We start from the raw sequence: 27,984 nt of genomic DNA, 5'->3' as shown, positions 1-27,984 counted from the left end.
AAAAGCCCTAGGGATGTCTTCTAGCCAGCAAAATAAATTTTAACAAGTGTTATCACTGGTAGCTTTTTGGAGCAATATGCTACATAGAGATCTTTAGTGAAAGACAAGCAACAAAGTTCCCCAGAAAAGTTTGGTGTGCTTGCAGGAATTGCAGGAAATACAGGTTGCAGGAAGCTGGCTTATGATTGCTGAAGTTCTCCCAACAGATTTCTGCATTATGTAGTGTTATGCAAGTACTTTTTCTTTGCTTTAAGGGAAGAAATGGACAGGAGACAGGAACTGCTAGCAGAAATGCTGAGCGCATCAAGGGAATCAAATTAAGTACCTAATCAGATCTTGGAACTTTTCAGTGACACAAGCCTAGTCCACAGCAGTACTTTTTCCTTTAATAATGGTACAAATAAGTTATTGTACCACAACTTTCTGCTTTCAAAGCATCTTCTATCAGAAATTTGGGGAAAAAAGCAAACTTTAATGTGGAATGGCATACCCAGGGAGAGTAACGTGTTCTTCGCAAACACGAGAGTCTAAATTAAAACCTCCTGTATTTCTAGTGTTGTCCTGATCAGCCAAGCTGATTTGATGGCCAAATGACACTGAAAGGAGAGATCACTTCCTTCCTTCTGCCATTTTCCCATCTCGTCTGCTGGCATTTCTCTCTTCTTCACTGCCTGTGTTAGCATTTATTTACTTCAGTGGCCATTATGGTAACCAGCTCAGTCTGCATTAGAAAAATGCCTAGCAAGGCAACTGTGATTGGATCACTCCTTCAGCTGTTTCATCAAACTGACCCCAGAGTCTTCACAAAACACTTCTCATCTTTCATTCAGAAGCCACAGCAGAGTTTGTGAACGTGGTCATTCCAATTCATTGCCAAGGCTCAGCTGATTCACACTCCCAAATTAAGCTGTGACCATCCAAATGTGCTTGAGTTTTACAATTCTCTTGAGCAGACCTTGGGTTCCTGTTTGTTTCATTTGGCACTGAACACTTGAAAATCAAGCTGTATACACGTTCAGAAGTGCTTCCTGAATCTGTAACTGCTGAGCAGGGTGGGTGAGGAAGAGGAGGGAGGGTTAGTGGCCCTGACATCCCTATGAGGGGATGAGGTGTTTGTCAGGAAACTGCCTTTGGAATTCACGCACAATAGCTGAGGAATGAAATATTTAAACTGCATGTATTGATTCACAGTGGTGCTTTCACTAGCTGTTTGCAGGAAGTTGGGTATTGATCTCAGGAAATTGAAAACGTATTGAAGGACTTGATAAAATATTATACTTCAGACTAAAATGTAACACAATACCCAAGTTCTTTACTTGCTGTAAATGAAAATTAAAGGGAAAGAATGGTATTTGTCAAAATTAACAGTAAGGTTCCTGTTTATCTATGAACGTGTAAACTAACTAATACAATTGTTGACTTGCATTAATACTTTATTTCCCTTGCCATGATAATAAGATGGCCAAATACTTTCCAGTTGACAGTCTGAAATAAATACTGCTGTAGGTTAGGGTTTAAATAGGAAAAATCTACCTTCATTGTGTGCCTTTTTATTTATTCTTGGGCAGACATTATCATGCTGTGGATTTCTGCTTGCTTGTTGTGTGCTTTTAACATTACTTTGTTAATTCGTTTCTTGTATTACCATATACTTCTTCATTTAAGGACAGTAATCTTTTCTTGCGCCCTTAACTTTGAATGCTGCCATTCAGATGAAACTGAGGAGTACAAATGCATAACTTTGGTGAAGCTTAGTTTCTTACAAATGTTCAAAAATCAGAAAGCTGGATTTTCTTATTTACTTTTCATTTTAACAGTAAGCTTCTGAAGTGCCTTAAATTGATCACTGTAAGACAAACATAAAAAACAAACAGTAACAGAGTGTTCTCCCTGTTACAGTTATATATATTTTGATTTTGCCAAAAGAAGCAGTTGTGAAATTTTCAGCTTTAGGGGTTGGTGTAGTGTTTATTAGAATTCAGAATTTCTTTTTAGCAGATCAGATTCTCACAGTGTTTTGGTTCAGTGAATGGAGATAAAAATGAAACAAAACAAAACAAAAAACTCCTTTTGGCTATGAAGTCTACTACTAAAAATAACATTGAAGTTAGCATATCTAACGATTTGATGATTGATCCATTTTAAGTCATCTGGATTTTGCAACCAGTGAATCTTTTTTTCTGGACCTACATTTTTGTTTTACTGATAATTAATATGTTCTTAAAACTTTGTTGTCAGTCAGGACATGTTCCTCTGCTGAGGTGGGGCATGACAATACAGAACTTCTCAAAGGCAAACACTTCCTTTGCTGCGTTTCTCAAATCCCATGTTAAGATATGATAATGGAAGAATGAGTAACAGAAAGGTATTCAGATTCATCAGCCTGTACAAACATTGTATTCAAGAGCTCTAAACTATCAGTTGATTTTTCTATAAAAAGAGCAATCTGTGAAGACAGATCCTGACCATGTGATAAATGTGTTGTAGTTCTTATACAGTTACACATTACTGAATACTTGACATTCTTTAAAATTTAAAACAAACTAACCAAGAAATACCCCAACTCTAGAAACAAATAAGCCTCATGAAGACCGCTGAGTTTTTTTGTTTCAGAGTTTAGCTGAAAGTTACTGAAGCTGACAGGCTTCACCTTCTGATGTTTTTCCTTTTACTTGTCTTCATCTTTGTCTCTTCTGTGTTATGAAATATATTTATTCTCTTTTAAAGAGTTTCAAATATACAACAGCAGCTGGCCTTGCTAGACAATGAATCTTGGCCAGGAATGGCTGAAGCGGACAGGGACCGTCTTCAGCTCATCAAGGAGAAGGAGGCTCTCCTTCAGGAGCTGCAGCTCATCAGTCAGCAGAGACGATCCCCAGAAGACATTGCACGTTTGGAGGAAGAAAAAAGACGTTTGGAGGATGAAATTCAGCGGGCTCGAGCAACCTCTGCTCATGGGGCCACTGAAAGGTTTGTGAACTTAAATCATTTTCTGAAACGCTGGGTAGTTTCAAAATGAAGAGTAGAGAATTTCATGTGTTTAAGAAACAAACAAAAAAGTGTAGTAATTTGTTTCAGTGAAACATTTTGCTCCTGACTGCCATTATTTAATTCTGCCTGTCTTGAAGTTCTGTGGAGGACTGTTAGTGATGTTGACTGGCTAGCTTTTCGTTCATTCATCTAAACTGTGAGAATAGAAAGAAGAGATCAGATTGGTCGTATCAGATACTTAGAAGTCGTTGTCGAGTGATGTTGCCAGGTAAGAAAGACAAATGAGAGCACCTGGACAATGAAAGATTTTTCTAGTATTTTACAGTGGAGTAATGGTCATCTTCAAATTCATCAGAACAAAGATCTTTCCCTATGTTTGCTTTCTGTTTCAGAATGGGAAAGATAAAGGATTTTTTTTCATCTGTTTCATCAAATTTTTTCTTTTAATTTGCAATTTTTGCAGCATGAGCATGTGTGAACACTGACAGTATAGTAAACTGAAAATGTAATTAAATGTAAAGTTTTGTGTGAGAACAAATAAACGAAGAAAAACATTGCAGCAGAAGCACTATTTATTTCCAAATTAGACGTTTTTTCCTCTAGTCAAAGAAATGGACCAAAATTCTTTGTGTTCTTGTTACCATAGACTGCTTTCAGTGAAAAGCATGAAAGTACTTGTTTTTATTTTCCAGAATCACTTTCTCTTAAATAATTGATACATACATGCTATGTAAATGCCAGAAATGCTAACCTAAAACCATACAGAGAAGGTGTTTGTTGCCTTTTAAAATTAATTTATTTATAACAGAACAATACTTCTGTTTGAGGCATGAAAGATTTTTCATTTCTCTTGCTATTCTTTTTCTTTCTGAAACAAACTGAGGCATGAATAAATGGTAAAAAGCCAGGTAAAAATGAGGGAAAATTATGTGAAACAGATTTAATGTGATCCATTTTAAGGCTAATATTTATGCAATTAAGAAACCATTAAATAGATTTGGAAGTGCCTTCCATGTACAGACTCGGTTCCTTTGGACAGACTTACGTTAGATGGTAAATTCAGGCAATAAAAACAGAAAATTAACAGCCACCCTGCAGTTCGGTGTTGTGTATTTTGCAATTTTTGCAGTATTGTCAAACAAGCTTTCCAGCGTGAACTGACAGAGAAGGGAGTTCACTTTACACTGCAGTGTAGTAAGTTTTATTTGTTGTTCTTGGGCTCTCATGTTAGGTACTGCATACTATGTTGGCAAGAAGGCCAAGCTATTTTTCCATGTAGTTCATGCAGTGGAAACCAGCATTCCAGTACGATATTTGATATTTCAAATGCTAGCAAAAAGTAGAAGTTAGAATAATATTTAAGGCCACCCTTTTTTTGTGTAACAAATTGGAGAAAATCTTGACTATTAATAACCTTTATTTATTTATTTGTTTAGTTTAAGCTCCAGAGTAACCCAAACTATTCCCAGTTCTACTTTTCTATTTCTACTTACTTCTAGTCACAAAATAGAAAGAAATTTCCTGTTTAAATAATTACCAGTTTTGTGCTGTTGTGGAGTTTTAAATATACTGCCTTATGGATCAGAACTAACTCAAAGTCTGTATGACAAAGGGGTCCCTGAGGGCAGTGATCACCTGAATGATACAGCAGAGCTCCAGCCTTCCTTACACCACTTAGTTAACCCGATATGTGATGCACAGAAACAGGAGAAAAGCTTTGATCTTGCACACGCTTTGGTGTGGAGCTTCTGCTGTGTTGTTGCAATAAAGGGAACCTCCTCAGAGGGTGAGAAAGGTTTGCTGGAGTGTGGTGCTGCAGACTCCATGCCAACATACTGAATTAATGCAGTTGGAGGCCAACAAAATTGAGAGATTTCTGTTTTTACTCTTCACAAAGATATATTTTTCGTACCTTTACCATTCACATTTCACTGAAATAAATGTTGCTGTTTTATCCAAAAGGGTTTCCTTTTTAATGATATTTTTCTATCCTGCCACTTAGCATGTTGAGTTCTAGCAGCTGTCTGCAGTTGGTAAGGTCTGACACATGAATCTTAAATACGTTTGATGTGCTGCCTCCAGACTGTCCGTCAGAATCCCAGTTTCTAGTCAACTTGTGAACATAGGTCTGGAGCAATAACTTTCCTGATCCAAGTGTACAAATGTATAACATGAAATGGGTTATTACACTGATTCTATTTTGAAATTTAGTGATTGGGTTTGGAAGATTAAAGCCCCAGGAATACCTGTAATTGTCCATTCAGGAAAAGAATAAATGTACTTTCATAGAAACATGGAATGGTCTGGGTTGAAAAGTAATATAATGACGAAGGTTTCAACCCCCCTGCTATGTGCAGGGTCACCAACCACCAGACCAGGCTGCCCAGAGCCACATCCAGCCTGGCCTTGAATGCCTCCGGGGATGGGGCATCCACAACCTCTTTGGGCAACCTGTTCTGGTGTGTCACCACCCTCTGTGTGAAAAGCTTCCTCCTAATATCTAACCTAAACCTCCTCTGCCTCAGTTTAAAACTATTCCCGCTTGTCCTATTGCTATCAGCCCATGTAAACAGTCATTTCGGTACAGCATTTAAGAAATCTTTCAGGCATGTGAGACTGACAGCATTACAGGTATCTTCTACCTGTGTTGTGGCAGTAGTGCTGAGTAATTCTGCTGCTTGTTATTAGAATGTGCAAAAATAAGTCACAGTAAGAGGTTTTTGCCATTGCTTAGCATTCAAAATGCTATATTGTCTGCTTAAATATATAAACTTGCTTGAAACAAGTAGAATTACAACTTGAAGTTGTGTTTTATGGTAACTGCTTAATAAAAATTCTCCAAAGCTTTTCTTTTTACCTTTGAAGTGTAACATTAATTTGCTTGGATAACAGAACTATTTGGAATATTTTTTTCCTACCAGGGCGACTAGTCATATTAGTTTTCTGTATTTTACTGGCACAATTATGTTGATGCAAGGGAAAAAAAATCCTGTAGAGTCTGATGCTTTTACCTAGAACTTTTGATGACTTTGACAATTTCTGTAGGGTGTTTTTGACATCACGATGCTTACACTGTGCCTCAGCTAACTTTTCTTGTCTGGGAATTTGCTAGTCTTGGTTCCCATGTTCATGGTGGAATTTCCTTTGCTGCATATGCGCAGCATAAATTTAATCTTTTCATTAAACGAGAAAGCTTCTTTTTATTTTCTAACCTGCAATGTAATGGCATTTTTCAGTACTTGGAAAGCTCCTGACACTTCTTGAGCACTACTGTACTAAAGAAAAATGATAATATTTATCTCTTTAATTACAGGATATTGTTACAGGAAAAGAGAAATTGTTTGCTTATGCAACTGGAGGAAGCTACACGTTTAACCTCGTATTTACACTCCCAATTGAAAAGGTGAGTTGTGCAGAAAGAGTAGGTTTTGAAGTTTAACTGCAGCAGAGAATAATATTGGTAATGGAAGTTTACCTTCTAAAACTTCCTGTGTGTATGTGTTGGGTAAATTATATTTTTATTAAATTTATTCAGATTGATCTGTGGAATATGGTGATTTCAATGGAGTTTTGTAAATAGCATTAGTAATGGTTGTTTGGGGTAGATTTTCATGGATATCTGGAAATTTTGTCTGCTTGCTTTTGTTCTTTTACAAAAAGGAGCCCATAGTAAAATTGTCAGATTTACTTTATGTGAAAATAACATTCTTCTAAATTCTGTGAAGTTTAATATCCTGATACCTTCTCTGAAAGAGGTGATTTTGATCCCTGGTGAGATGACAGAATTTTGCCATTTAAATATGAGAACGTGCTAAGACCCACACAGAAGCCCAGAATGTTTTGCATATTCATGCTCACAGCTGCCTTCTTCGGTGCAGCTCTCAGGGATTCCTCAGCTCAACACCATGCCAACATCAAAAGCTCAGTTCCTGCTGAGTCTTACTTCGTCTCTGTCCATCATGTACGCTATTCTCTCTGTAGCTATCTAGGAACGATAGAAGGAACTGAAATAGGATTCATACTAAAGTTGTTTTCATTTTGCACTGGAAAAACCTGTGAGGGTGAGGCTTATGCAGCAGTTTGTTAGGCCTTTCCAAGTCCATTCTCTCTTATTCCCCCTGATACATTTATGATTCATCATTAACACCAACTCAGGCTGGATCAAGGTAATCTACCATTCCTGGCTTTATGCTGAGTGCACTTATCCAAGCCTTTCCTCTTCTTTGCCAAATTAGGGCTGCTTACAGTTCAGAGGAAGTAGACCTGTCCTGTTGTACTCTGGCCTGGTTTGCATGTGATTCTGATTTGACTGTCACTCGTGCTTTTCCAGTCATGTCTGTGCTTGAGACCAGGACAAGAAACACAAGCTAGACCCTAAACAGCCAGATCATCTCCCTGTGTCATGTGCTGAATACATATAAAATTGCTTATACTAGATGGGCTGATGTTTTTATGTCTGTACTGGTGCTTCTGATTGTATCTTAAAGGCTTTTTTTTTGTTTCCTTTTCTTTTGCCTGACGTAGTCTGTCGGCTAGCACCCTGACAATGTCATCTGGCAGCAGCAGGGGTTCCCTGGCCTCCAGCCGAGGTTCCCTGGCCTCCAGCAGAGGCTCCCTCAGCTCAGTCAGCTTTACGGACATCTACGGCCTTCCTCAGTATGACAAGTCAGACAGCGTTACAGACTACGGGCAGCATTTGCGCTTTGACATCATTCCCTTTGAGTCTCTGACAAAGGACGTGCCGTACGCCGATCCCATTGGACATTCAAATTTCAATAAGCAACGGAGGTCTCTGGATACTCCTCAGTCCCTGGCATCCCTGTCATCACGGTCCTCTTTGTCATCACTGTCCCCTCCAAGCTCACCTCTGGACACCCCGTTTCTTTCTGCATCTCGAGATTCTCCCTTGGCTCAGATGTCTGAAGGCTTTGAGGAGATTGCAGGCATGGGAGCTCTGGAAATGCTCAGAGCTCAGACCACAGCATTGGGTGACGATGATGCACAAGGAACAAGTTCATCTCAGATGTCCTCTTACCCTGTCGACAGTGAAGGGGTGCGAGAAATGGGCCCACAGCTGACTGCTGTCCAACCTAGTGGAGGTGAGTTTCTGGACTTGATTATTTTGTCACGTGAGGTACACAACCCTAATCATACTGGCACAGTGGAGATTGTTACTCTGTTTGATTTAACTTCGTTCAGTTAAAAACTGCATGGTGGATGTTAGTACATTAAAAAGAAAATGACAGAACTTCCCTCCCTATTCTCCCCCTAAAACCAAATCAAAACAAAAGTAAAAAACCTTTCGATTTAGGGCGGAGATGAAAGAATGAGGAAATTTTGTGATAGTTTGGGTGGAAGGAAGGGAAAGGAATAGACTACAGACTTTTGTTGGAGTGGAGCACATGAAGGTATATGTATTTTGGTCTTGCATGACGAATTAGTAAAAACACACGTGGTTTAATTACATCTCAATTTCTGCCAATGTTGCCATTAGTCTGATAATTTCCAGCAACGCAAACCCAGAGGAAATTGTTGGTTGCTTTGTTTCATATTTTTAAACAAACAAACAAAAAAAGTTAGGAGGGGGTGCACGAGGTGATTGCTGCTGTGATAGCACTTGAAGGTTGGCTGGCTCCATGCTGAATTCGTGCCCACTCCAGTATCAGGTTCCTATGTCTGTGTGCAGTGCAATGGGATGGGAACTACAGCAGCAGGGTGGTGCTGAATGCATGATACGCTGTGCTCATGAGTTGAGTTCACTACTTCAGCAGCTGGGAAGCATTTTTTGCTGGGGATGTGTGAGGAGCTGAGCATCCACTTGAGTGATTTGTTGTTGTCTCAGAGCATGAGCTCTGCAATCACAGAACAGTCTCAGTTCCCATGGCACATACTGTTAGGGTTTTCTTTTTCTGCTTGAATGTGAAGTTGATGGACTTTCTTCGGCTTGTGTTGTTGGAAGCTTCTGAGGTGCTGTAGATGAGAGTGCAATAGAAAATTGAGTTGGAGAGATCAAAAGATGAAACAGAAACCTTAAAAAAATAAAGAAACAATTAATTTCTTTTTCTGTTTTAATCAACTGAAGAACTGCTGTTAAAATTTTCTTTCCTTATGATATTTTTGTGTGTTAACATGCTACATTTCTAATAAAACCATTACAGTAGAGGAGGGCTTTTAGAGAATATTTTAAAGATTATAATTCACGTCTCATTTCTAATATGTAGAACACTACATTCAGGACTTAGAACATAAAGGCTACTAGGAAATGTAAGCAGAGAATCTGTTATCCCATTAGATCTTGTTTGTCAGGAAATAATGAAAAGGAGCACCAGCAGTATCTAAGGAAAAGATTTCAGCTTTCTATTTTTTATGAAGAAAAAGGCCATTACTGTGCTAACAAGCCCGCATTGTTCAAATAGAATTGAACATAGACTTACTTTCCTTAACGCAGCTCGTGCTGCCAGAAGATACTGCTACAGAATTTGTTTACAAGACATAAACATTTCTCATGCCCATATTGCAGTATTCTGACCAAAATAAACAGAATTCTAGAGACTAGCATGTAAGTCTGTGCTTAAATTAGTGTCATGGAGAAGTTTCCTGAGGCTTTCTTTAAACCTCAGATCAGACCACAGCATGTCTTCACCCACTGTGGTAAGTAAAGCTATGTTAGTAGTCCATTTATAGCTCATATGTGTTTCCTAGAAATGAAGGCCTGGTCTGAAGGCTTAGAGAGCAATAGGATGAGGGTCACATCCTGCTTCAGTTTTCCTTTTCTCTCTTCTCTGTAATGTTTTTACACATTTTGCTTTTTTCTTTCTGAAGGCCTCTGGCAGAACGTGTCTGTGATGCCTCTGTCACTACTGTGGTATCTGGGTCCAGCTCCTAGTCCAGGGTTTATGACTTTTCTCTGTGTTTAACCTAGTGCTTTCTGTTCCTTTTTGAATGTATGATTAAAAGGTAACCAGTTTGTCTTGATGGATATTTTCTTTTTTTAAGTATTTGATTTTTGAAACAATTGCCTGGGAAAGAAAGACAAGTTTAAACTTTCTGGTATTGGCTGGCGTAACGACTACTTTGAGCTTGGCGTTCCCTAGTTGGTGGGTTTGCTGTTGTAATGCAGTTGTCTCCATCTATCAGTTGAAAATTTTTAAATCAATTAAGTTCATAATGTATTCTTGAAGAATTTGGTGGAGCATCAACCTCATAAAGGACAGTTTGGGATCCCCCAGATGTTGAAGGGTGTTTGTTTTTACTAAATTACTCTGCTGTATGCTTTGCTGCTGCCACCTGATGGTCTAGCAATGCAATGCTACTCTGGAAAACCAACAAGTATTAATCAGACAAATTTTTCACCAGTTCTTCCATCAAACAAAATATGGCATGATTTCCCAAATTACAGGGGTCCAGAGGGATAACACTCAGTACACTTTGTATACTCTGCTTTGAAGCAGTACTCAAGCATGCTCAGGAGTTCTCCAGCAACTGAATTTTTGATGCTCTTTTGCTTATTTGCTGTTTTCTTTTTCTGTATCTCTTCTGGGGGCATATACATTGTATTTATAAAGCTGGGGTGGGAGGAAGAGTGCTAACACCGGTCTTTAAAGATCTTCTGTATCTTCTTCTCTGTCCTAAAATAATTTTTTGAGTGTTAAATTTCCTTTAATGCCTAAGTAATCTAGTCTGCAAAATACTGACCTAATCATAGACCTAAAAGACGATTGATCACTGTGTGCTTTTCATTTTGTCTCATTTCTCATGCGGCACAACAGAAAAATGCACTGTAAGTGAACGTAAAATTACTAATCGTGCTGTTTTTGCTTGTAATTCCCAGTGTGATTTTGTGTGTGAAGTGTTTTTGTATGAGTTGCATGTGAAGGAAAAAGATTTTTCTACATTTGGTTTTGACATAATACTGTCTGATATAATCTTGTGTCTGTTTAATCGTGGCATATTACGGTATACTTAAATTTTGGCTATGTCAACTAAACAATATATTCATGGCTGTGGTTGAATACCTGAACAGTGTTTTCTGCAGGCTTCAGCTTTATTACATCATTGTAATGCCTGACAGTATCGTGGTAGGTAAAGTCTGTTTGTGTCTGTTCTAGGTTTTATGACAGTGTTTGACTCTTTTATTAGCGCATTTTGAGCTGACATGCAGTACTTGTAGTTTCGTGTGCCTGTGAAATATGCTTTAAATGTCTGGTTTTTGCTAATGAACTGCTAGACACCAATGCATATTAGACACCAAAATTTTCTTTCAAGTTCACGTTTTGAGCTTGTGGCAGCTGAGAATATTCTTTTAATCAGGCCAGTCTTTGTCAAGCTTTGGCGCCTGTTAGGAAATTCCAATTTATATATTTTGCTCACTGATTTTGTTGACATAGTAAAAGGTAATTATGTATTTTAGAAACTTTATTTTTAAACAGTTCTTTAGCTTCCTGCATTGAAAGGCCTATAGTTGTGGTACACCTTGTTCTCTTTAAGTCAAAATCTGGTGTTTCTTTCTTGATGAGTTTTTCTTACTGATTGATTTTTCTAGTCAAGTGTGTGTTCTGACATTTGCATCTCAACCAAATTTGTGGGATTGTCCAGATATAATCCAATGCTTCCTTGGCCTGCAAGGCAGTGGGCAATCATTGTTAAGTTACGAGTGTTGTAACACATCAGTTTTTCATGACAGTGTGTTGGTGCTTGACAACAGTTTTTCCTTCAGACAAATTAAGAACAGGAAACCTCCAAGGTAGAGAGCCCATGTAGAGAGTCCAACCTCCTCTTTCATCTCCTATATCTACACAGTGTTCACATAGCAGGGTGAGCCAGATACTTACTTATGAAAACATAGTAATCAGTGTGTAGTTTTTTGAAATTAATATGCTATGTGTAGATGAGCATTGGTATAAAATTGCACTTTTTTTTCTGAAGGTCAGCCATTTGCCAGTGATATGAAAATATTGAGAAACTCTTCTCTATTCATAAATGCCCTTACAAAGTGCTAGTTTTCCTTTTGCTTATCAGTGACAACAGTTACAAAAGTTGTCTCACCAAATGAAAAGATCGAAAAAAGTAAAATAAAAAACAAATTGAAATGAAATCCTCCACTTTGTACAAGTGGTAGGAGGAGAGTGCAGTTCAAACAGTTTACCAGTTTACTGGCTTTTTTTTCTTTTTTTTTTTTTTTTTTTTTTTTTTTTTTTTTTTTTTTTTTTTTTTTGAATCAGGTAGAGGTTGGCTCTCATTTGCAATGAGGATGAAATGAAGGAAGAAAAAGGGTAGTTCTTTCTCCAGGTACAGAAACAAATGCAGAATGGAATGTTCTTGCCAGCAAATAGATGTCCTGCATAACTGAAGATGGCGAAGTTGTTCGCTGAATTTGGAGGCGAGGTCCGTAGGGCCCCTGATCCAAAAGCACAGATAACGGGTTCTGCAGACATATAGGAAGCCTGTGATATTTGTGAACATCTCTTCTGGTTTTGTGCTGTTGGTTATCTGACAAAAAGATGACATCTCACGTTGGTGCAGGATGGCAGTACTCAGTGCATCTTGTCTGCCAGTCCTGCAGTGGGACAAAGCCAGACATCTCTATTGGCAGCAGCAGCACAGATGTGTTGATTTGAGGGGCTTTTTGTCAAGCTTCAAGGCTTGACTGCTGTCTTCTGCATGGGGCTAGCACAGAATGCAAGACCTTGCTCACACAGAGCGGGGGCTTGATGTCCATTCCATCCTTCAGTGGAGCTTTGCAAATGAAGCTCTAGTTACTTGCTGACACTGTGCTGAAGGGAACTTGCTGTTCAGGAGGCTGTGTATTATTGGTGATGTCTAAAGGTAATATCTTAACAGAGGTACTTAAATTGTTTGAGTAAGACATGTTTCAGCCTCAGTGGTAGTAAGCTGGAAACAAGCAGCTGCTGCTTGCCTCCCTGTGATGTGTGCTGTGCTACTATCAGTCCAATAATGTCTGCTGAAACCTAAAGTACTTCCAAGATACCTGTTTAATTTCATGAGCACAGGTAGGAGTATGATACTTTCCTCTTCTAAAGTGGCATCTCTTTGCCATAGCTTTTCTGCTTTGAGGGCAAGCATTAATCCTAAGCAAAAAGGAGAAGAAGTTGGCAAAAGATAATGCAGTTCCATAAGTCCATGTAATGATTCTCTCTAGGATGTGAAAGAAGAAAAGCTCAAGTTGCAAGCTTTCAATGAAGTCTTGAAACCTTATCTATGCAATTCTTGAGCATTATCACTCGTGCACATACCTTAAAGGATTTTTACATTCTATTTCTACTTGTATTTGCAAAATTTGTTGTGTTATGCCATTTTTGTTGATAAGCTTAGCTCATGAAAGTGATTGAATTGCTATTTGTGGTGGTGCTGGTGATTTAGAGTAGAAGGGAGGGTTGACTTCTTTTCCCCTCTGTCAGTTTTCAAATTCATTCACCAAGAATTTGAAAAAGAACTGCTGTCAGTGAGATGGAAATCACTGTTTCTTTTGGATAACACCTCTCAGACTGTAAATAAAAGTTGCTGTTATGAGCTGCTAGTTGTACTGTTTGCCACTCATATACTGCTTCTTGCTTAATCCTTAAAGAGATTGCCTTGAGCTGACGTTGTCTCCTCTTTTTCTCCATGATAGCTGTAACTCTGCGAGGAGACAGCGGTCGAAGATCGGAGAGGAGAGCCAGGCGAGTTTCAGCATGTCTCTCAGATCATTCACTGGCTAGTGACAGTGGCGTGTTTGAAGCTTTAAGCAAAAGGTCAGGTGTAAAAATGTGTAGTAAGCTGGAAATATTCCTGTTCTGCCACACGATCTGAAAGAATTTATAGTAAATTTCTGAACATGCTTTCAAAATTACTGATTAAGTTGCATCTGTTAAGTGGATGAAGGTTTTTACATACAGTTCTACTGTCATCTTCGTAGTTGCTAAGTCCCTTTCACTTGATTGTCTCTCACATTTTAACATCCAATACTTCTTACCTAAAAGATGTTAGTTTTAAAGTTGTGATTTCATTTCAACCACCTATAACAAAATAAAATGATATGGTTTAGTACTTCAAGTTCTGAGACTTAATTAAAAGTGTACATCTTCCTGTGATGAAGGGAAAAAAAGTATATGAATTACTGCAAGGCTAAATGTGCAGATTGATCAAGTGACTGAAGGGAGAGTAAACACATTTTATACAATTGTTGTAACACAGTAAACAGTCACTGGGAAGAAGACAAGGTTTTGATGATTCTGAAGAGTAATGGAAAACAGAACAAATACAAAACTAGCCTTAAGAATTATTCTAAAAATCTTTTAAAATATGAATTACTGCTTTTGTTTCTCTTAAATATATCTTAATCTTTCCCTCTATTACTGAACAGTTGCATTTATCCTCAAATCGTAAAATAAATGTTCATTTCATTGTACTTTAACATCGTAGATCAGTATGTAGTTTACAGTACTTTCTGCTTGTGCAGGAATGAAGATATGGAAGAGCCTGTTTATGGTGATATTGCCAGTAATGAAGAACCACAAATACATGTTGGATTTCTGTAAGTAGTGTTAATACTGTTTTTGAACTGAAAGCCAAGGTGGTTGGATGCAATAGTCAGCATGTCACTTTCTGCTGGGACAACCACTGTTCATTTGGTGTCCTTTCAATGCTGCTAATGAAGGGGCTTTAGTTACTTCTTTCAGTAATATTTTCACTGTCTGGGCTATTAGTGTGAAGGTTGATGTAAGGATATGTCTCAGTATGTAAGATCTGATTTTTTTGTCTGAGATAAAAGATGATTACCTTAAGAAATCATATCTGAAGAGACAAATACAAATAAGGCTCCTAAATGCGCCTCTGAAGTACTGTACATAGGTCAAGCTATTGTTAATTGTGCAAGTAGTGTGGGGAAGGGCAGATTATAGCAATGCAAGATGGGATGCCTTCCAGAATTCTCTCCACCCCTTGGTTCCCAGGGCTTGAAATTTTCAGATTTCAAGCAGGTGTGATAGTTCTGTCTCAAAACTTATGCTGTTGCAGAAGAATTTTTTTTTTTCATTTTTGTTAATCCATGAAAATAATGCAGACCGAGTTGTCTAACATAAATGTTACATCACTCACACACGTGATTGTGGTGGAAACATTTAATACAAGGAACGTTTTATAAAATCTCTTCACTGTCAAGACTCACTGTAGGTAGTGTTCTTTTTCACCTGAATAATGTTAAATTCTCTTTGTTCTGATAAATTTATTAATGTAGTTAGTGCTTTTGTCATTCTGAATGTGATATCCTTAAATGCTTTTGATTCACGCTGATTTGTGTAAGCGATTCATTTAACTGCAAAAGGTATTTTTGTGTTCTTAAAGTCCTCTTAGTCTTTTTCATCTGTATTTCTTAAGGAACATATTGATGGTGACTAACATAGGAAATTTATTTTTCAGGCATGACAGTGGAAGCGAATGTCTCTTAGTCCATGTACTACAGCTGAAGAATTTTACTAGTCTAGTTGTTAAGGAAAACTGCAAAATGTAAGCTTACATTTTATCAAAAGACCGTTGCTTCTTTTGTGCTATGATCTTGAGTGCTACAATTTGTTTGCTTTCATGCAAAATTAAGACATTATGGCATATCTTAGTTTACATGGGGAAAGGGATAATTTAATGGACACAAAGCATTCTTTTTATGGAACCTCTGCCCTAATCGTGAGGTAGCAAATATAGTTTCCAGTGACATATGCTTTAACGTATTTATTATGTACAAAAAGGTAGTTCAGAACACAAGTCATTCTATTGCCTCGTGACTTCTGTACAAAAAAAAAATCTACAATATTTGTAGTATTCTAGAAATATTATTTCCTATTGAACTTATCTACAATCTCTTTGTGATATATCTCAGGATAAGCTTAATGTAATTTTCTTAAAATCCTAACGTAACGTCTATAATAATTAGTAATAGATCTTGCTTTTTAATTGGAAAAAAACGGTAGATAAATAATTAAGTAAATATAAAATATAAGGCTTCTGCAGGTTTTTGTAACCATGACAATATTCCTGGAATATCTATGAAATATCTTCTGAAAATAACTTTAACACAAATGTTAGCTGAGAATCAGTACAAACAATTTTTTTTTTTAACTTCTGGCTGCATGTACTACTGCTTCAAATTCCATACCACAAAGAACATTAGTTAGTTTATTTTAATAAGCATTTTTTAAATAGCAGGAATATTGCCATAAAACAGAGACCTATCTGGTGATGTGTGTTAATAGATTTTAAAGAAATATGAAAATTGTTGGTCTTTATTTCTGGGTGAAGTTGCTTTAAAACTGTGGAAAATGGAGTTGTGATGATATTGTTCTATTGTAAAATAGGTCCCACTTAAGTGGGAGTACTGTCATGGACATCTGTCTCACTGAGTGAGTTGATCTTTGTTCAGAAAACTTGACTTTGCAATTGCTGCAGAGTTCTAGTGGAAATTTTTCATGTAGCCTGTGCATTAGTGGCACTTCTTTGTTTTTAGAATGAGCAATAGGGCATGCTGAAGGGGAGAATTGTGAGTAGTACTCAACCATGTTGCCTCGTGATTAGAAAAAGAAATGAATGTCATCTGAAGAAAATCAAATATAGTCACCAGGAAAATGAATGATCCCAGGGGGTTTGTTGGAGATTGTCATCAAGGCAGTCAGGCATTTAAGTGGCACTAAAAATAGAGCTCTGTTCCCCAGCCTTGTCAGTTTATCCACTTTGGCTAGAATCGAGAAACTGCATGTCTGCAGGATAAATCTATCGATTTGACTAGTGAAAAAAAAAAAGAAAAAGAAAAGTTGATCTTGGCAAGACCAGAAACTTCTTAGTCACTTTAATGAGCTCCTCCATGCATCTGTATATTCATTGAAACCGGATTGCTTGAGGGTAGACACGGAAGGTTACGTGCTGCAAGTGGTGAGCAGAGGAATTGGATCACTTCCTTTTTATGACATGAGCCAGTTTATCTTAACTGGTGCCCCACTCTCCAGCTGTATGGTTCCACCACAGTGAATTCTATCAGTTGTCCTCTAACATTTACATGTCTGCCAGTGTCACCCCCTTTTGACATAAGAGTTCATGCAGTGATGTAGTCGATTGGAGTGAACCTCTGAGCTGGATTTTTTTTTCATCTGCTAGCCTTTTTTTCCCTCTGGGTTAGCTTGTAAACCGAGGTGAGGTTTCTAATCTGGTTCGCAGTGTAGTTGCATGGACCTTTTTACTGGCACAAGAGAAAGTATGGCATGAAATGTGGTATTGCAAGGGCTTGACAGGTGGTCAGAACAGGGAGAACACAAACAATTTTCAAGTAGGTGTGTTGCCTTATGTCAGATTAAAATGGTTGCACGTTTTGATTTTGTTATGGAGCCTACAATGAGATGATATCAGATATGTAAACTTGTTTATTTAAGGCTGCAGATAGTTGTAACATAGGATTTCTGTGCTGCCATTTTGTGCTGAATTTCTTGGTTGGGGAAGGAGGAGAGGTATGCATAATGGATGGAGACAAGAAATAGAGGAGCAATTCAGTTGCTTAAACAAAGATATACGTTTCCACTTGAAACATCATGGCATAGCACCTGGCCTCCAGCTGCTGCTTATCAGGAAGGCTGTAGCCCTCCCATAGATCCTATGTCATATTTGCTAGCCCCATGTAGATGCCTTAGACACCTCAGGTCACCTTGTCACTTGCTTAATCACCAAGTTAGAATAAAGTTGGTTTTAGAGAAAGATACATTTTCCAAATGAGCTTTGCTCTTTTTCTGTGTTAAGAATGCAAAGTAAAATCCTTGTAACACAGATCCCAAAGCAGGTTCTTGATATAGAAGTTACACAGGTGTTTTTGTGTAGCTTGATTTTCAGAAATGCAAAATACCTGAAAATAGCTTTCTTTATCTGAACTGTGCTATTTGTCTATTTTGCTCTTCCTAGTCATGTGAGAGTTTATTTGCCACCACTTGAATCAGGCACACCAACCACTTACTGCTCCAGAGCCTTGGAATTCCAAACTCCGCTAATATTTAATGAAGTTTTCCGCATCCCTGTGCATTCAAGTGTTTTGAAACTGAAATCACTTCAGCTGTACATTTGCTCAGTTGATCATCAGCAACAAGAAGAATTATTGGTAAGTGGTCTATTTTCTTAAAAGTCTTCTGATAAGGGAATCTAAAGTTACGATCTAAGTGTGAAGACTTTTATATTTTGTAGTAATGTGTGAAGTTTTAGGTTGGGAGTAATTGTGGCTCTTTGTTCACATGCATAGTTATGGTAGTGTTATAAAAAATACAAGACAACCTCTCAAAGAATGTACCTTCTATACTACATAAAGATTTGGAAGTAATTAGCAGTATTTAGTAGTTAGCACTAGCAGTACTAGTGGCTTAGAATTGGAGTATTTTAGCAGTGTTGAAAGTACTGTTATCCATACTATTAATAAAACAATATATCTGTTGCAATGCAGAATCATATTTAAAATTCATATATTACCTATATTCATTGCTTTGGGATTTAGTAGATTAGGAGGTGTTGGTCTTATTTTATTTTTTAATTTAATACATTTCCTATAAATGTGTGCTTTGGGGAAAGCTGAAAAATGTGCAGTTGCTAAATATTGGTGCGAGAAGGACATGCTGTGAACTTTTTCCCAGATACTTTACTTGAATGTTTTCAAGTGCTCAAGTGTGCTCAAGACTTACCTTTCTGCATGGCACTGTAATGCATGCACAGTTAATCAGTATCAGTAAAACAGCTTCCTAAATAAAAATATAACAAATACAAACCAATTGTCACTGTGTAATAGGCATTACATCAATCTTTGCTGCAAGGTAACAGTGATCCAGGCAAAGTGGTTGTTTTACTTAACATTAAACTGATGGAGGCATCTAATGCAGGTGAATTCAAAGAAGTATAACATTGTTTAAATAGCTTACATCTGTTAGCTGTGTTAACGTTAGATATGTTAAAAGTTAATTTAATTTAATTATTTTCAAATGTAAATACGCTCAAATGAATCTTCATTGAATATTTTGAAGTCAGTGGTCTGTAATTTCACTGAGGGATGCATTAATTTTTTTTTAAGCCTCTAGACATAGTTAAGAGATATAGGTAGCACAGTGTCTGGTTAAACAGTGGATAAGAGATGATTATTTGAGCACATCTAGTCAAGAATTTGTTAGTCTACCTTGAAAATCTAGATCATGGGTGTCCAGCCTTCTGGCTTGCCTGAGCCTAGCTGAGTGATGTCTTGGGCTGCATATATGTAAGTGGCTTCAAAAGTAGTGCCTCTTATTTATTTCCATGTAAACTACAACAGATACAAAGAGCACGATCACACTAGAGCTAATTCTCAGCTACAAAATACTGTTTTTAACACAGTCATCATCATGAACTATGCATTTTCAGCAGCAGTGAATGTGAGCTTCCATGCTGCGCTCGTAAAAGTCTGCACCAGCAGAGGTGACCCACTGCTGAAACACACCACCCACCCCTCAGCGAGTGTCAATGAATGTCAGCAGGTGCCATTTCTTCCTCATGGAGGAATTCAGTGACACATCTTTGCTTCATCTGCACTTCCACATCAGATAACATTTTGTCAGTCTGCCCCTCTGCTGCCATCTGTCACGCAGCAATTACATGTAGTAGGAAGGTTCAGCCTCTGCTGCCATACCACCAACATCTCTGTTTAGCCACTGTATCAAAATGCATAAAATTATTTGCCATCATTTCAGTCAGCACTGCCCTCCCAGTGCCCTGGTTTTAGTTGACGCAGTGATGGTTTGGTTGCTGCTGAGCGATGGGTGCATGCCCAGGGCCACTCCGTGGTGAAGAGCCACCACCATTTGTAGTGGGGGGCATGCGGCCCACAGGCTGTGTGTTGGACATGCCTGACCTATAGGAGTCTTAGGTAAACACTGGTCTTAATGTTGACACAAGCAGATCCAAGGTCTTGTCTACAGCAGGATGTTTTGTTGTTGTTACTACTGCAACCTAATTAAAGAGAAAGCATGACAAGAATGGGCTGGATATATTGATAGTAATTGTTTTATACTGTTGTACAGTGTTCCTCTAAGCTAAGTAGCCATTTCAGTGTAAAGCAATTTTATACTGACACAAGAGCATCTAAATTTAGGATGCTTTCATTCTAACTGCTGTTACTGAACTAGCAAAAAATTATTCTGGTAGGATTTTTTTCTCTCTTTCATAGCGTCAGTGTTGTTTTGTCAGAAATATTTTTGTGTGGTAACATATTTCAGGATAAGCTAACAATACAACTCAAAAGGGGAGAAGCAGTGTCATGATTTCTTCAGGTAGCTGTGTTTGTAGTCTTGAGTGTTGCCCTTCTTGCTTTTAAGTCGAAAAATAACTATATTCTTGAGAAATCATCACTTTGAAAATGAAGTGATGATCTCTATAATTGTCTTTCAAAATCTCTTTCAACTGAGATACCAGTTTTTTTTTTAGGTGAGGCCGCACAGTACAGTACGGAGTGGGGCCATCCTTGCCCTCACCCGGCAGTGCTGGGCCTGGTGCACCCCGGGCTGTGATTGACCCTTTGGGCTGCCAGGGCACACCACTGACTCACGATCAACTTACTGTCAACTGGAACTCCCAGATCCCTTTCTATGGGGCTGCTCTCCAACCTCTTGTCCCCTAGTCTGTACGTTCATATCCAGGGTTGTCTGTCCCAGGCTGGAGTTTTTCATGAGTCAAACAAATATTTATATGTAACAGGGAAGAAAAAAATTCAAGAAATGTTCTGGCAAATAGTTCTGAACTTCACTTAGAGAAGTCAATCTACTGAATTTCCATGTCATCCAGTTCCTTCATCTCCCTTATGCTCTGTCTTGATGGAAGATTCTACAGCTCTCCACACCTGGTTTTCTGTAGCCTTATAAAGCCAATTCCTTAAATTGGCTTGCTTCTTCCCTGCTGTCCTTACCAGTGTTGAGAGAAGGGAGTTGTTATTTTCCATGATTAGCATATATTGCTCGTGCTAAAACTTCAAAGAAATGTGATTGCCTTTATTGCAACCATTACTATACTGTTTCTGATCTTCTACGGCCCTGACCAACCAGTTATTCTCTGTCTCAGTTTATTTGAATTCTTTGTGACTGCGATTTATCGTCCTACATTTTCTCTCTCTCTCTCTCTTTTTTTTTTTTTTTTTTTTTAGAATATCTGTCCTGTTTTTCAACACCGTATTAAATTAAATGCTTCTTTGGTGAGCCTTTTTAGCTGATGAATAAATATAGCATGTAGGGCGGTGTCAAACTCATTAAAAGTCCAAGTACATCTTTCCCAACATCTGTGACAGAGGAAAACAGCTTTCCCTTCTACCTCCCAAAACAAACCTAGCATCTCTTAAACATTCTCTAACTTTGGTGTCAAAGTGTAAGTATGTGGTAGATGTTTCTTTCATACTCTGTTAGAGCAGCTAGCTAGTCAGTGGAGATCTCTGTTTTATATAGTAAGAAAACGGTATTTCTGTTTGTAGCACCCAATAACAAATGACATAAAACTATATTCTTAATAATAAACCGTGCCCCAATATGCCATTTTTTTTGTTAATCTCACAGATTCCATTTTTCTGTTGTCCTTTATACACCTGCTCAAACAGAGCGGAAGGTGAACGTGGCTCAGAAATTTCTTATGTGATCACTACTTGATTAAGTAGGCTTACTTTGAAGTTGGGAATTCTTTTAGTGGAAAGCTTTCATTAAACCTTCTTTCATCTGAATTTGGGAGATACAAGGATGACTTTGAAAGTGGAAAAACGAGATTATGGTCCACCTGACTAACTTGTGATGTAAACAGTCAGAAAAAAAAGATGACAGCTTTTTCTCTTTCAGAGGATGCTTTTGATGACCAGAAAGTTCTCTCAGAATATAATTCTGTTAAAAGAAAATGGATCAACTTAAAGTAACGTTGTTTTATTAATACTGATTAAAGCAACTACAGAAATCAGATGTGCAAAGCTGAGCTTTTGAACTGTTAAGGACTGTTACAGTCATATCTACATCAACTGTAGTAATTTTATTTTTCAATTTTAAAAAATATCCACACTTCTTGATAGTAAGAGGAGGCAAGAAATTCAGCATCTTAGACATCATAGTAAAACAACAAAACTCTCTTATTAAAAGACTATCAGTTTTTGATAAAGCTTTTTTTTTTGACATCATAAATGGAGTACTCGTTAAATGAGAAGGCATCTATCCTGCTGTGTATGTTTATCTTATTGTGATGAATGCTTTTTATTGCTTACAGGGCATTGCTCAGATAAACCTGAGTGATTTGGAGAGTTCTGGTGAGATGCAGCTTCACTGGTACTCTGTTCAAATCTTCACTGGTTCGGATCCCCAGAGACCAAAGAACAAACACCAGTGTGAAGAAAGTATTCCCCGGTCTTCTGGAAATGTAACCGCAGTTAAAACAGTATGGCTCTGAAAAAATTATTTGTTTAACTTTATTTGACCTGATGAGTGGTTGCTTGTGATCTTATCTCTGATACAGTTTGTTTGCAAGGTGCAGGGAAACTGATACGTTAATTAGTTCTTGTGGTGAGACCTGGATTTTAGAAGAATAATTAAAAGCTGGGTCATGTCTGTACATGATCTTGAAATATACTGTGAGTATTTTTGTATGCACACCTCCAGTGCAACTCACTAAAACTCATTAAAAAAATCTGCCACTACCCTGGAAGAGTCTGCCAAGAAAGGTAGTGCAGTTTCTATCCATGGAGATTTTTCAGCAATTTGGCACTGAGCAACCTGGTGTGACTCTAAAGCTCTTCTTCCTTGGAGCAGGATGTCAGATTAGGTGACCTCCAGAGATGGACTTGGTTCTAACTCACTGGATGGTCTCTTAGTCTATAAATTGCTTTGACTCAACTTTTTAGCTTGTGACCTGCTGCTCAGTGCAACGATGAAGTGTTTACTTTTTGCATGAGAAATTCCATTATTTCTTGATCATTTTCATTCAGGACAGGTTTTTTTTGTTTGTTTGTTTTTTTAGTAGGAATATACAATGATTGTATTTTTCTATTGTTTTCTCTGGATAATATGCATTAAGTACAGGAGCTTGTACAAACAGGTTTGTCTGAAGTCTAGTTTACCTTCCAGGATGCAGTGACAGCCCTGTTAGCTAGGACGACTGCCCAACTGGAAGCAGTTGAGAGAGAGCTGGCAGAAGAGAGAGTGAAACTGGAGTACACTGAGGAGGAAATCCTGGAGATGGAGAGAAAGGAAGATCAGGCAGAAGCCATATCAGAAAGGTACAAATAGTAAAATACCTAATCTAATAGCTCAATAATATTTACACTACAATGGTGATCTGAAATACAGCAGGAGAAGCAGCAGATCCTTGTTCTGAGATCTGCTCCCTGTTAGTACTAGGGGTGTAAAATTCTTCTATCATGTGACAATGCACAAGCAGGAAAAAAGCCTCATTTGAATAGCTAGCTGTCTTTATAGGACTTGAAATTTGGGAAGAGGGAAAACACCTCTTTTGAATCGAGCAGAAACATTGTTAGGGAGGCAACTGCAATGACTTGGCAATGGCACTGTACTTTAAAAAAAATAATAATATATATATATATATATATAGTGACATGGGAAAATGAAAAAAATGAAAAAAAATGCATTGCAATGCTTGCAGAGCAGATATGCCATACTGCTCTAATTCATTAGTAATATTACTCCTTTTTTGAGTTGTGCTTTTCTTTTTGTTACTGTTTTCTTCGACTGTTACAAAGACTGGAATGTAAACTTGGAAAAAATTATGGAAGCTGATTTTTTTTGTCATGAAATTTGTTTATCTGTGCATCTACATAAACACAAGTATTAAATTCTGTATTTCTACTGCAGAAATATTCTTAATTGATAAACTGAGCAGGATAATGAAATGTACAACTATTATCCATAACCGGATGGGTGGGTTGTTTTTTGTTTTGTTTTGTTTTTTAATGCCTACAAAATCCTTGTCATGTTCTGACTTCAGGAGTTGGCAAGCAGAATCTGTTGACAGTGGATGCAGTAATTGCACCCAGACTAGCCCTCCTTATCCGGAGCCATTTTGCGGGGATTCATTAGCTGGACACATGTTTGCAACTCAAGCTGGGCAGTACAGTTCTGGAAAACTCCAGCCTCCACCAGTAAAGGTAATGAGAGAAGGCACTGAGTATGGGAACTGTACACTGCTGCTTGTTGAGTTTAAGTCCAAATTGATCTGGAGAGAAAAGAAATGATACTAGCAATCCTGCATGAGCACTGCCTTGATGACAGTGGTGTGCCTGTTGAGTTCTTAAAAGTGTCCTCTTCAGGGCTTGTGGGTTTTTTGTTTGTTTTTGTTTTGTTCTCTTGCTAGTTACTTCTGAATAGAACAGCTTTTACATTAAAAGGCAGGAGTATTTTTAATGCTACCTCTATCGAGTTTTAAATATGCACTTGCATCAATGTGTTGCGCCAGAGGAGGTTTAGATTAGATACAAGGAAAAACTTCTCTCAGAGAGCGGTCAGGCCCTGGAATGGCCTGCCCAAGGGAGGTGGTGGAGTCGCTGTTCCTGGTAGTGTTCAAGAGGCATCTGGATGAGGAGCTATGAGATATGGTTTAGTGCTTGTGGTAGCAGTGGTAATGGGAGGACGGTTGGACTAGATGATCTTGGTCCTTTCCAACCTTGGGATTGTAGGATTCTATGATTTATTGTCTTGAAATTGTAACATAAAAGATCATGATCAAATTCCAGTGCTCTGAGAACTTACAGTTCTCAAAAGGAAGAAAGATGCTTAAAATTCTAAAACTTTCCTGTATTTTCAGATATCTTAGTGTTCTTGTGCCATTGTTTCAACAATCTTTTAGTTCCCTTTTATTGAATTTTTGTTTTTTTTCCTTGGTTTGAAGGAAGTTTTTAGGTTGATACTTGCGTCAGAGTCACCTTACTTTTTGAAATGTGGCTTAGTTTTCTCTTTCTGTCAAGGCTGGGAGATCAGGTGGTAGCTCAGTTAATGCCCAATTGTTAACAGTGAATGCAGTCTTTGTCTTCTACAACTATGATTCACATTATGATTGCATCTTATAATTTTTACTGTTCCAGGAAAGGCTTCTGAAAAGTGATCTTACAATTTTGAATGACATAATTTTAAAACTACTGACAGTGAGGTGCTTCATTCCCTGTTCTCAGGGCTCATTAAAACTTTATCGTAGCTAACAGGGCAAATCGTTTACTATTGATGTTGTTGAAATAAAGGGAAAGGGGAAGAAAAAAAAAAGAAAAAAATTTAAAAATTCTTTCATTATAATTTTAGGTGGATAAAGAAACTAATACTGAGGATCTGTTTCCTGAAGAAGTTGCTATCCTTCCAAAAGAGAGAACTAGCCGCAGGCCACGGGGTTCTGCTTTTGTTCGCAGCAGCACAATTGTTCGTTCCCAAACCTTCTCACCTGGAGCACGAAGTCAATACGTTTGCAGAGTGAGTAAAGCTTAAAAAGAAGACAGGAGGAGACGCCTTCACATGAGTATTTTGTGTGGTTGTGATAATTTCTTCTTAAAACTTGAATTACAAGAAACATATACTATTTTTTGATGCTAATGAATGTTTCATTGGTTATAAACATTGAGGTGGGGGGAAAAAGTCTCTTCGTTCCTGATTGTAAGAGTTTAAACCTGAATTTAGTTCTCCTAAAATTAAAAAACCCACCATAACTTAAATCTTAAGCTCCTTTACTTGGCAACCTGTGATGCTGAGCTAGTGATTCATTTTAAGGAGTTGTTTCTCAATATTGCAGATTGCTATATCAGTATTGATTTTGTATATTGGTGGAATGCACATGACTTTATTTGCAGTCTTTCCTAAGTAGCTTTCCTGAGAGCTTGAGCTTGAAAATGCTGTTACAATTTTTAAGCCAAGAATCGAGAAGCTGGATGTGAGCTGGCAATGTGCGCTTGCAGCTCAGAAGGCCAACTGTGTTCTGGGCTGCATTAAAAAAGTGATGACCAGCAGGAAGAGGGAGCTGATTGTCCCTTTCTGCTCAGCTCTTGTGAGGCCCCATCTGGAGTACTGCGTCCAGGCCTGGGGCCCTCAGTACGGGAAGGATGTAGAGCTCTTAGAGCAGGTCCAGAGGAGGGCACTAAGATGATCAGAGTGCTGGAGCACGTCTCCTATGAGAAAAGGTTGAGGGAACTGCTTAGCTTGGATAAGAGAAGGCAGCTGGGAGACCTCATAATGGCCTTCCAGTATTTGAAGGGAGCATATAAGCAGGAAGGGGAACGGCTGTTTACAAGGGTGGATAGTGATAGGACAAGGGGGAATGGATTTAAACTGAGACAGGGGAGGTTTAGGTTAGATATTAGGAGGAAGTTTTTCACCCAGAGGGTGGTGACGCACTGGAACAGGTTGCCCAAGGAGCTTGTGGATGCCCCATCCCTGGAGGCATTCAAGGCCAGGCTGGATGTGGCTCTGGGCAGCCTAATCTAGTGGTTGGTGACCCTGTACATAGCAGGGGGGTTGAAACTAGGTGATCATTGTGGTCCTTTTCAACCCAGGCCGTTCTATGATTCTATGAATCTTCTTGACTTAGCCCTGTTATTTATGTTGCATACAGTGCGTTTGTGGACTACACATTTTCAATATGAGCTCTATTATATATGTTTCTTTTTAATAAATAACTAAAGGCAAATTTGTGATTGAAAATGGAAAAAAAAAATCATTTGCTTAAAACTACACAATTTCAGTGTTTTTGTTTTGTAATAAAATTAAAAAGAAAAAAAGATTCCTGATTTCTGAATGTAGATGTTAGCAAGTTTTATATTCAATATCTTTTCTATTCAGCTATATCGCAGTGACAGTGACAGCTCGACTCTGCCAAGGAAATCACCATTTGTCCGGAATACACTGGAGAGGCGTACTCTTCGGTATAAGCAGGTATGGCTGGGAAATAAGTTTTCAGGTTGCTTCATGATACTTCTACACATAAGCATATATGTTCTGATCTTTTTAGGAAACATGCAAGACTTCTATAATGCAATCAGTAGTGGCAAGGTTGCTTTCTGTTTGTTTTGGTTGTTTGTTTTGTTTTAATCTGAACAGTAGACATAGGAAAGTAAAACATTATTGTGAACGATTGTTGAGGAAAACACAAGGTATGACAGACAAAACTTTGTTAACTGGCACTAGATTTGTATTGATTTAGATGTAAACTTCATTAAATTTCTAAAGTCTAGTTTATGATACAGAATGCAGGCCCACAGAGGTATGTATGAATGATGGGAAAACATCCTGCTCCCCTGCCATGCAGCCTAGCATACAGTAGTGTTTGAGGCCCAACAGTAGCGTGTGAGGTTTCAGGAACTAAGGGGATCTGGACAGGCTTGAAAGGTGGGCCCATGAGAATTCAATGAATTCTAACAAGGCCAAGTGCAAGGTATTGCATTTGGGTTGGGGCAGTCCCAGGTACGTGTTCAGACTGGCAAAAGGATTCCTTGAGAGCAGCACTGCAGAGAAGGACTTGGGAGTTCTGATGGGTGAAAAATTTGATGTGAGCCAACAGTGTGCATTTGCAGCCTGAAAATCCAATTGTATCCTGGGCTGCATCAAAGGAGGAATCATCAGCAGAGATCAGAGCTGAATGTCCTGTTCCACTCTGTCATCGTGAGGCCCCATCTTAAGTACTGCATCCAGACCTGAGGGCCCTACTATAGGAAGGATGAGCTGTTGGAGCAAGTCCCAGGAAGAGCCAGAGGGATGCTCAGGAAGAGCCAGAGGGATGCTCAAAAGGCTGGACCTCCTCTTCTATAAAAAAAAGGCTGATGGAGCTGGACTTGTTCAGCCTTGAGAAGAGAAGGCTCCAGGGAGACTTTATTGTGGCCTTCCTATACTTGAAGGGAGCTTATAAACAAGAAAAATGTTTGTAGTTTTTTTTTGTGTGTGTGTGTGTGTGTGTGTGTGTTTTGGGGTGAGATTGTGGATGCCCAATCCCTGGAGGCGCTCAGAGCCAGGTTGG

At 38.3% G+C, this 27,984-nt stretch overlaps 1 protein-coding gene across 4 annotated transcripts in view; it reads left to right on the top strand.

The window, feature by feature from the left end:
• WWC3 (WWC family member 3) overlaps positions 1 to 27,984 on the top strand; it is a 97,556-nt gene that overhangs the window by 63,780 nt on the left and 5,792 nt on the right. For 2 of the 4 annotated variants that reach the window (XM_085212426.1, XM_085212419.1), the window contains exons 9-20: positions 2,728 to 2,970; positions 6,305 to 6,394; positions 7,516 to 8,090; positions 13,622 to 13,742; positions 14,450 to 14,524; positions 15,409 to 15,495; positions 17,923 to 18,115; positions 22,255 to 22,422; positions 23,109 to 23,260; positions 23,986 to 24,145; positions 25,290 to 25,454; positions 26,814 to 26,906. In XM_085212426.1, the coding sequence (XP_085068552.1) occupies positions 2,728 to 2,970; positions 6,305 to 6,394; positions 7,516 to 8,090; positions 13,622 to 13,742; positions 14,450 to 14,524; positions 15,409 to 15,495; positions 17,923 to 18,115; positions 22,255 to 22,422; positions 23,109 to 23,260; positions 23,986 to 24,145; positions 25,290 to 25,454; positions 26,814 to 26,906 (2,122 nt within the window). The remainder of the gene's footprint in view (positions 1 to 2,727; positions 2,971 to 6,304; positions 6,395 to 7,515; positions 8,091 to 13,621; positions 13,743 to 14,449; positions 14,525 to 15,408; positions 15,496 to 17,922; positions 18,116 to 22,254; positions 22,423 to 23,108; positions 23,261 to 23,985; positions 24,146 to 25,289; positions 25,455 to 26,813; positions 26,907 to 27,984) is intronic. The other 2 variants (XM_085212438.1, XM_085212434.1) reach the window with 2 other exon arrangements.

This window comes from Meleagris gallopavo, chromosome 1 (assembly GCF_905368555.1).
Source record: "Meleagris gallopavo chromosome 1, MGAL_WU_HG_1.1, whole genome shotgun sequence".
NCBI classification, from domain to species: Eukaryota; Metazoa; Chordata; class Aves; order Galliformes; family Phasianidae; genus Meleagris; species Meleagris gallopavo.
This window is presented reverse-complemented; position numbering and strand designations above follow the sequence as displayed.